The 9,884-nt window shown below is 54.7% G+C and overlaps 1 protein-coding gene across 2 annotated transcripts; it reads left to right on the plus strand.

Moving 5' to 3' along the window:
- The first annotated feature begins 5,672 nt into the window (after window positions 1-5,672).
- On the plus strand, window positions 5,673-9,884 carry TLCD2 (TLC domain containing 2). 2 transcript variants are annotated; one of them, XM_065036441.1, is made up of 4 exons: window positions 5,673-6,219; window positions 6,618-6,700; window positions 7,070-7,152; window positions 8,705-9,884. In XM_065036441.1, the coding sequence occupies exons 1-4, from the start codon at window positions 6,038-6,040 to the stop codon at window positions 9,080-9,082; spliced, it is 726 nt and encodes a 241-aa protein (XP_064892513.1). In that variant the 5' UTR covers window positions 5,673-6,037; the 3' UTR covers window positions 9,083-9,884. The 2 variants fall into 2 exon arrangements, with proteins under 2 accessions (XP_064892513.1, XP_064892512.1); XM_065036440.1 differs by having other exon boundaries at window positions 5,894-6,219; window positions 8,810-9,884.

Here is a 9,884-nt window from a genome sequence, read left to right on the forward strand (position 1 = left end):
CCTCTAATGACAGCGAAGGACAGAGAGTTGAAAAGGGTGTTGGACGTAAGAGGGAAGGTTTGGGTTAGCGGCAGCGATGCTGTGTTACTGCACCGAGGAACGCACAACATGCCCTTGAGGGATTCAGGCAATGGGATGGTATTGGAGGCGGATTTTTGGGAAGATGCTCTGTAAGCATCTTCTGGCCATCTGTTAGCTAATCCAGAGGCAGATACTCAGTGTTTGGACCTTGTAACACACAGCAGGATTAAACATGGAAAGGTAGTGAAAAGAAGTGGTGTCCTAAAACATGACAGAGCCCGGGCAGTCACTGGAAATCTCTGACCGGACCTACCATCCATGTTGGTGTTGACTCACATGAGCTGCCCTTGTATTTTATTAGATACCTTCACTTTCACTGTGTCCCTCCAGTGTTGTCAGCACTCTGGAAAATCCAAGTTAAGAGGCAAAGATTTAATGGGGGTAGTAGCTCTCCTTCCTTCAAGTCCTTCCTACTATCAGCTGGTGCAGCTCATTTTTCATGCCATGACACAGCCGTGGCTGTATCCTCATCCTGTCCCCAGCTTGCTCAGGTCAGGCTCCTGCCCTGCCCCAGCAGACCTGCTCATTTTAACCCAGCATTACCCACAGACTCAAATAATACTGAAGATTGTTCAGGCACAGGAAGAAGAAGCGAGGTGAAAACTGCAGCGGAGCTAAAATGATTAATGGGACACTGCTCTCAAAACAGCTTGGTTTGTGATATTAATAACAAGAGAATTCAGGAGGGAACCTAACCTGTTCCAAGCTGTGGAGCCAACGGCAGCAGGAGATGCAGTTGGGAATCTCCTGTGCTTATATTCGTAATGCAGGAGGAATTGAGTGGGCTCAGCAGCATATGATGCTGCACAGAGTGGGTGTAGGGGCTGAACTTGTCTAAATTGCAAAAAAAAAAAACATGCAGTCATATACACATCATGATGTAACCAGAAAGCACATAGATATCTGTAAAAATTACTTAAGGTTGAGAATGGTGAACTAAGCAGGGAAAAAACGTTTGTCCCACAGGGACATGGAAAAGGAAATACTTAGTGGGACTTAATTTGCTTACAGGGTAAGAATAATTAGACATGCTGGTTTACATTTTCTTCCTAAACATTCATGTCTGACAGTGGTGAGAGATGGGATACAGGCTGGGTGGGCACCTGGCCCCACATTTCACTGTTTGCCACAAGGAAAGAAGGAACACGAAACCTTACTAACAGCAGTAAATAAACAATTCCGAAAGTAGACAAATTTTGGGCATGTCAGCTACTAAAAGCAGAGGGGAAATATAAGAAACTGCCCATGCTGCTGTGCAACCGGAGTGAGAAGGAGAGAACATCCTTTGCACAACCAAATCATGGCAGCTGGTCCAGCCCAAGCCCTTGGGAGGCAGCTGAGCCCGTGGCATCCTTAGAGACGCTGTACTGCTGTCACAGGTTTCTCCTGCAGGTCCCTGGTGTCAAATTCTGAGAGAGAGAAGAGAAAAAAAAATAGAGACCTGGCGAGGTGGGAAAAAAAGGCCAAAAGCAAGAGCATCCAGAGCACCTGGTTCACTTTGGGAAAACAAAGATTTCAAGCTGCCATGGGGTGGTTTATCATGTGGGCTCTGCCTGGGTGGCTCTGGCTCTTGGGTGAGAAGGACATCCCTGCGTGCCATGCCTGTGCTCAGCCAGCGGCTGGCACCAGAGCATCCCAGTGCTGTGAGGCTCCCAGGAGACATTGTATTATTCAGAGAACCATCTCAGGAAGGATTATCAACCTGAGGAGCAGAACACTTGCAGGGCTGGTCAAAACACAGGGGGAGGGAAGGGAAGAGTCTTCCCCTCGTGAGGTTCAGCTCATAGGCTGGGCAGGGTGAGTGGACAGGCTGCGGTGCAAAGCCAGATTATTTCCTTCTTCTGCCAGACAAGATCAAGTCCTGAGGTCAGCGGTTAAGTGATGCACACTTTGGCATTTCTTGCTTTAAATCCTGAAGCTCTGAGTGTGTGAAATGGAGCAAAGGACTGGGGAAAAAGGTAGTAAAAACTCTCTGAACTGTGAGTGCCAGCAGAAATCCTCCTCCTGCTCATCACGCTTGCAGAGACTGATGTGCCTTTCTCCTGCAGCTATGATGAGTGTATCCCTAGTTCCACCTGGAGAATATCCAGTTTCCACATCAGGAAGGTGTTTCTGGCTGGAAGGGGTGGACGCTTGAATTTGCATTGATTTCATCTCTCTTCACAGCTACCTCTGTAATGCCTGGGCATGCTTTGCCACACACGGCATGCATTTTTGCGCAGCCGATCCTTTCGTGAGTATGGAGTTACAGACATTCTGAATCAAAATATGGATATATAGAGTAAGGCATTCCTATATTGTCTGACTTCTATGGCCCAGCAGATAAAGCAGTGACACACTTCAGAGAGGGATGAAGACGATGGCTAATGAAAGTCTGGAAGCCAAGCTGCTTGATCTGTTTTGAGATCTTGGACTCCTCAAATTATTCTAGGTGTGAGCCAGGTCTGGCATTAGATGAGCAGGTGGGGAAAGGCAGATTGAGGGAGTGAGGCTTTCCAAAAACAGGAGCATGACTTTTGCCAGAAGGACTTTGCTGTGTCAGAAGCTCCCATGTGTTGGCTACAGCAGAGCTTGGGAGCAGAGCGGGCTCCTCCTTGTGTAAGGGATGGCAGAGCCGCAAAAGTACACCCAACCCCCTTCCAGGAGTAGTGGGGAGCATCTGGGGGAGGACAGTTTATCTGGCAGAATTTATGTGGAGGATTATCAATAAACTGCCAGCCTTTTATTCTGGAAATGGGTTATCACTCCCAGATGTGCTGTGGTCCCCGCAGCGTTACAGGCTGGACCCAGGCACGTCCCTGCTGATATCTGGAAGCAGCCCTCTGCCCTGCTGGGAGCAGACACCAGCAGCGACCCCTCCCCAAACTGAGCTGCCACCCTGCAGAAAATGGGGCCGTTTGTGGACTGCTGGAAAACAACTCGAAATTTGGGTGAGAAAGGAAATATCTCCAAATAAGGTGTGAACGAGGAGTCCCACCAGCTCGGGCTGCTCTCTCCAGCGGGCGTGCAGGGACCTCTTGTGGCAGCGGCGCCCGGGAGCTCCTGTCCCTGCTCTGCTGCGGCTTCTTCGGGGACAAGCCCGTCCCCGAGCCTGTGGGACATGGCTGAATATTTGGCCTCATCTGGTATCAAGGGAACTGTTTGTCACTCGGCTTGGAAGTCTCCAGCTCTGAAGCCATCCCTGCTTAATGCCGTCGCTGCAGAGGAAGGGAAGAAAAGAGAAAAGGCTGGAAAAAGACCTTGTAAGAAACCACTGCCTGATGGCAAGTAAAATTCAGTAAAATCTGGGCTGCAAGTGTGTAGCTGGTGCTGGTGCTCTAGCAGTGGGATCAAAGCCCCTGAACCAGAGGCTCAATTAATCATGGCTTAAATTCCTCCCATGTGGAAGTGGTAGATGAAAGCTCTCCAGTGTCCAGAAGTATTTTAACTATTTCTGTCCCCAAGTCTGGCCTGATGTTCATCTTTAGAAGAACAGCACCGTGAATGGAGGAGCCCCTGGGACAAATGATGCTTGCAGGAGTTTCGTGGTTTAGGACTTTACCTGCAGGCGTGGGGTGAGGTTGTCACCGTGGAAAGGATGAGATCAGTCGAGATTTCTGAGGCTAAAACACTGCAGATGACTCCTCATTAGGAGTCATCTCTCTGCAATTTTATACTGTAATTAGTTGTGAAATGATTTTCCCTCTCGGTGCCCTGAGCAGCCCGGCATGTCTCCAAGGCATGTCTCTCTTTCCTCAGCATATCTTATGCTAAACAGAAATGTCTTTGCATTTGGCCTTCTCAGTAACAGATTAGCCCGTGTGATCCTTCAAGTCCTAATACATGAGATTATTTATAATCCCCTGAGCACCCAGGTTTGCTGATTACTTCAGGCAGTGTCTCCCCGCCACTCAGCTGCTATGAAATTACATTGTCTTGTCCAGCTTTTAAGCAAATTTCCGAAGCATGAGCAGGTGCTTTTCTATCAACTGGGACTATCTCACCCCTCTCCTTCAGTTCTTATTTAATTGCTGCCCTCCCCAGTGTCCCTTCCATCAACATGTCACTTATTGGTGTTTGTATCCATCACTAGAGCCAAGGCAGCGACTGAGAGCTCAGGTTCCTCACGTTTCTCTTTCAGCAAAGAGAAAGTAGAAGATTTCATCCAAAATTAATACCTCAAAGGAGAGGTAGAGTTTGACATTAATCAGTATGTACATGGTGACTCATCCCGTCTGCAGAAGAGACGCAAAGGCTGTGCAGCAGCCACGCTTCTACTGGAGACATCAAAAAGCAACAAGGGAGCAATCAAATTAAGGGGAAGATGGAAAAGCAGCATAGTTGTAGGGTGGAATTAAAGAAATTGTGAGTACAGGATCCTGAATTTCCACAAACCATGAGACATCAGGGAGCTCCTCTTGGGACCAGACACAGGACAGGCGGTGGAAGACAAGAATGCTGTGGGCAGAGTGGCGTTTTTTGGCAACAACTGGACCTTCTTTTTCTCTTGATGTGCAATCAGACCTAGCAGACTGTGTCTGTATGAGGGATGGGATCTTCAGCCCAATTCAATGCTGCAAGAGCTTTACTGGAATCACATGCTGAGGAGGTTTTGGGGCGAACAACCGCTGGCTGCAGCTCCTCACAGGCGAGGTGTTCAGCCACCCGGTGCCACCGAGGTGGAGGAGGAACCCCAGGGGGACAAGGAGGGTGTCCCCAGCACAGTGACACCCCGGCCTCTGCTCTGTGGCATGCCTGCAGCTGGCTGCGGCAATGAGGAGCAATGCACACAGACACAGACGCACACACACAAAGTTCTTGTTAGCAGCGAGAGCAGAGCCAGGCAGAGCTGAGCTGACTTTTATTAACAGTTCTCAATTTTATAGGTTTACAGATACAGTCCTGGACCAAGAGGTTAGACAGGATATTTTTTCAAAAAATGTTATGCCAAACACACCACACTCACGTTGTGACTGTTTCCAGTCATGCTCCCATGCATATCTTGTGGGCGGTGTTCCGACCCACTCATTCACACGTGGGGCATCCCAAAAGTGCCTGCAATAGGGAATTGATCCAGATCGCCCCCAAAGCCTCAAGCTGCTGCGGGAATATCCCTCGGCCCAACATTCACACATCGTACATATGGGGGCGGTTTTCTGACCCGAGATATCATTCTCACTGATCTGGGCTATCACTCCTTACACTCGTAAAATACATATTTCTGTATAACCTGTCCAAGGCCATTTAGCTGGAACCGCACGTCCTGCCGTTCCCACACTGGCTTTTGGGCTGACTGTCGTTTGTGCCCTGCCATGCCGGGAAGGCTGACACACACCCCGGGGCACCCATTTCCAACTCCCCCCTCTCCCTAAGCCACATGCTCTGGGAGGCAGCGCTGCCCCTGCGTGTCCGAGTCTCTGCGTGGGGGGGATGCGGGAAATGGCAGCTCCAGCAGCGGGGCGGCTCCGGCGGCCCAGCCAGCCCGTTCCCGCTCGCTGTCCCCGCCCGGGGCCGCGCATCCCGGCCGGGGCAGGGCGGTGCCGGCACGGCGGGCGTGCGGTGAGGCGGTGCCGGGGCGATCGGGGCGGGTGCTCCGGAGGTGCCGGTGCCCGAAGCGGTGCCGGGGGAGGGTGCCCGGGGCGATGCCGGTGCCCGGGGCAGTGCCGGTGCTGGGGCGGGTGCTCGGGGAGCTGTCGGTATCCGGGGCGGGAGCTTGGGCGGTGCCGGTTCCTGGGGCAGGGCGAGTACTCGGGCGGTGCTGGTGGCCGGGGCGGGTTCCCAGGGAGGTGCCGGTAGCCGGGGCGGGTTCCCAGGGAGGTGTTGGTACCCGGGGCGGTGCCGGTACCCGGGGCGGTGCCGGTACCCGGGGTGGTGCCGGTGCTCGGGGCGGGCCCCGCGGCCGGGCGAGGCGGAGCCGTCGGGCAGCGCGGCCGGTGCCCATGGGAGCCCGGGGGAGGCTGCGGGGCGGTGGGTGCCCATGGCTTTCAGTCCGGGGCTGCTGGTGGTGGCCGGTTCCTTCGCTGCCTTCCGCCTGCTGAACCGGGAGCTGGAACGGCTGGTGCCGCCGCCGCCCTCAGCCCGGCGCAACCGCTGGAAGTGGCGCAACATCTGGACATCGCTGGCGCACAGCGTGCTTAGCGGCAGCGGGGCGCTGGCCGGGTGAGCGGCCCGGGTACCCGAGGGAGAACATCGGACTGCCGGGGAACCAGGGGCACTGGGGAGAATGGGGGAGTCGAGGGACCTGCGGCCAGGAGAGCACCGAGGGAGATTGAGCCCACCGAGGAAGAGGGGGGTGGAAATGGAGATGTTGGGAGACTCTGAGGAATGTTGGGGAGGGTGTGGACCTGGAAGCTGGGGGGCACTGAGATAGAGGAGGTATCGAGTGACACGGGGGGACCAAGGGACAGGGAGACTCCAGGGGAAACAGGACAGAGGTGGCTGTGGGGGAGCCAGGGGGACAGAAGGGAATCAGCAGCACCAGGTGGACACCAAGGACACTGGGAGGGAATCAGGGGACCAGAGGCACTGCCCGGTGCTCACAGCCCCTCTCCCCACAGGTTCTGCCTCCACCCCGGACTGTCTGAGGACCTGGTGGGCACACACCCTCCCGGAGCACACAGCCTGGTCGCCGTGTCCGTAGGTGAGGTGGGGAGAGCGGGCTCCCACCAGTTCTGGCCCATGGGGGGTCCTCAAGGGCCCACTGGTGCCTGACTCCAGCCCCTCGAGCCACGTCTCAGGCAGCGACGTCTCAGGCACCCCAGACAATCACCCTATTCTTGGCAAAGGACAGTGGCTCCTTTCTGTCCCACGGCACCCGCAGCCAGGAGGCACTGGGCACCAGGCTGCCCACCACCATCCTCACGGGGCAACCTGGGCGTGGGGCATCCCAAAAGTGCCTGCAATAGGGAGTCAATCCAGATTGCCCCCAAAGCCTCAAGCTGCTGCAGGGATGTCCCTCGGCACAGCCCTTCCTGGCCCCCATCTTCGCTCATGGCCTCTCTGTTCCCAGGTTATTTCCTTGAAGACTTTGTGGATATGTTGTGCAATCAGAAACTTCACCAGTCCTGGGAGCTTCTCTTCCATCACTCCGTGGTGAGTCCACCAGCTGCTCTCCAAGGGACAGACCCTGGCACTTGTGCCTCCGGGGAGGCTGGGGATCTGCTGTTGCTAGTGTGTGTGTTTGTTGCTTGTTACAAAATCTGATTTTTTTCTGCCCAGCAGCCCAGACAGCAGGCTTGGAGCTTCTCTTGGTCCTGTGGGACTCGTGTACTCTTCCAGGGTCTGCAGAAAGGCACCTAAAGATAGGGTAGGAAAAAAACCCAAGTGAGCACAGAGTAGGCAGGCAGAGAGCTGGGCCAGGGGGCTGATCCATAACAGTGGTGTGGACACACAGTGACCCTGGTGTTCCCGCCAGTATGGGGCAGCAGCTCAGCTCCTGCCACCTCTTGGCCACTTGAGCAGCTGCCAGAAAGGGCTGCACGCTGCCTCCTTCCACCTCCTGCTCCCCAGGGTGCTTTCCTCTCATTTGGGTCAGAGCCGTGGCCATGGGGCTGGGGTGGCTGGAGCAGCTGTGGTGCAGGAGCCCCACATCAGTGTCCTCTCCCTGCCTTGTTCCTGGCTGTGCCCAGCCTGGGTTTCTCTTTGATCCCCTCTGATGTCTGCATGTTGGAGCTTTGTGGATGCTGCAGGGTAGGGGGGCGGCACAGAGATGCTGTGAGGTGCAAGGGAGGCACAAGGGTTTGCAGGGCCTAAGGATGGGGGACAAGGACAGCTCTGGGACCTACCTGGGGGAGGTGACCATCAGACCTGCTGTCTCGTAGAGCCCAGTGAGCCCTGTGGCTCTGCCAGCCGCTGCTTACGAGTTAAAAGGTCATCTCCACAATAGAGCTAATTCAGGCCAAGACAGTGACTTATCGAGCAGGAAGCAGATAATCTCATTAAAGAGCCAATACAGAGAACAGCATTAATGGTATAAACTGAAGAAAGGACTGAGCGTGCTAAAGCACGGGCAGACAGAGCCTGTCCCCCCGCCCAGCAGGGAGGGTGCAGGGCAGGAATCACACCCGCTCTGCCCCTGGCAGCCCCGTCCTCTGCAGCAGCATCATCCAGCAGCCCCAGGGTGCCTCACACCAGGCTCAGGGCATCCCACGGGGCTCTCTGATGCACCAAAGCCGCTTAATCCCTGCAGTGTGTCTGTGCTGGGGAGAATCCCTGAGCCAGCAGCAACCATAGCCCTGGGCTAGACATCTCCCTTCCTGCCCATTCAGCCTTTTACTGTGTGCGGAAAAACCTGCTGGACCACAACTGTATTCCCCAGGCCACAAAACAGGGTTAGGTCTGGCTGCTCCATCTCCTCAGTCAGCTTGGAGTTTATAGAAGTGTTTCCCTGTCCTTCCATTGAAAACAAAAACAAACCTGCACAGGTTTCGTGCAACAGTGGGGAGGCTTTATCTCTCGCCTGAGGCTGCAGTGCTAGCTGGAGTCTGCGATGCTGCAGGGATACGTGTGGGCTGATGAGCAGCAGTTTGGCACTGGCCTTGATAAGCATTTCCACCTCTGCTCCATGCTGCATGGAGGGCTCCAGCTTGCAGCAGCTGAGAGTATCCAGCTCCCAGGCTCAGCCTCACTTCTTTCTCCTTCCCAGGTGATTGTCTGCTTTGGCATTGCAGTGCTGCTCCACCAGTATGTCGGGTTTGCCCTTGTGGCTTTACTGGTGGAGATTAACTCCATCTTCCTCCACCTGCGGCAGATCCTGCTCATGGCCAACCTGGTGCACACCACCTGCTACCGCCTCAACAGTATCATTAACCTGGGCACCTACATGGTGTTTCGCATCGCCACGCTGACCTGGATGGCTCGCTGGCTCTTCCTCAATCGGGGGAACGTGCCCCCAGCGACGTATGCTGTGGGCACAGTGGGCATGGCAATCATGACACCCATGAACATCATCCTCTTGTACCGCTTGCTGCGGAGTGACTTCTTCAAGTCCAGCCGGGATGTGCAGCAGGAGAAGGAGCAATAACTCCAGTCCTCATAGGGTCTGAGGACAGCAAAGTGCAGTGGAGAGCAAGCATGGCTGCTTCCGTACCTTGCTTGGAGGGTCCACACTAACAGAGCAGCTGGGCTTTTCTTGTGGCTGCAGATCCTGGGTGTTGCACGGCAGAGAAGATGCTCACAGACCAGGCACCGGGGCTCTGTTCCCCCTTCACCTTTGGATGACGTGGTTGGATGACCGGGAGCCGCTCAGAGAAGCCCCGACAGCTCTCACAGCTCCCTGAGGCACCGCTGAGACAAGGAGCGAGCAGAAGAGCACTGTTTCCCCACTGCTCATCCAGGCATCTGAACACCACAGGGTGTTTCTAACCCTTTGGGTGCTGCAGCGTCACATCGGCCAGGGCTCTGCCCAGCCCTGCGTTCTCTGCGACACTTCCCGTGGGAGCACCACCAGGCAAGAGAGCCTCCAAGGCTTCAGCCTCAAGGCCAGGGCCAGTAAAAGCCAAATCCCATGCTCATGAGTCCTCCCCAAGGAGATTATCCCAGGTGGGTGATGGAGGGAGAGGCTGAGATGTGTCTGGGTGGGATGCTGCCCACTGAAGGTGCTGTAGTGCTGTGCCTGGGGACAGATGGCTGACTTATCTTGACAGCTGGCCAGGATGATGCTATGTGACAGTCACTTCTCACAGATGAGGAGTTTTCAGGCATATGTTAGGGTTCAGGTGTATATTTAGAATGAAAAGTCCTGCTGCAGAGCCCAGTGTAACACTCTCACCCAGCAGCAAGAGCTCTTACTAACACGAGCTTTAAATAAACATCTGCAAACGAAA

This window comes from Columba livia, chromosome 20, assembly GCF_036013475.1.
Source record: "Columba livia isolate bColLiv1 breed racing homer chromosome 20, bColLiv1.pat.W.v2, whole genome shotgun sequence".
Lineage (NCBI taxonomy): Eukaryota > Metazoa > Chordata > Aves > Columbiformes > Columbidae > Columba > Columba livia.

Bases quoted from the DNA above. Each gene is read 5' to 3' on its own strand.
- TLCD2 (XM_065036441.1), top strand. From the start codon at position 6,038: ATGGCTTTCAGTCCGGGGCTGCTGGTGGTGGCCGGTTCCTTCGCTGCC. The intron at 6,220-6,617 runs GTGAGCGGCCCG...CTCTCCCCACAG, and splicing joins GGCAGCGGGGCGCTGGCCGG to GTTCTGCCTCCACCCCGGAC. The intron at 6,701-7,069 runs GTGAGGTGGGGA...CTCTGTTCCCAG, and splicing joins CCTGGTCGCCGTGTCCGTAG to GTTATTTCCTTGAAGACTTT.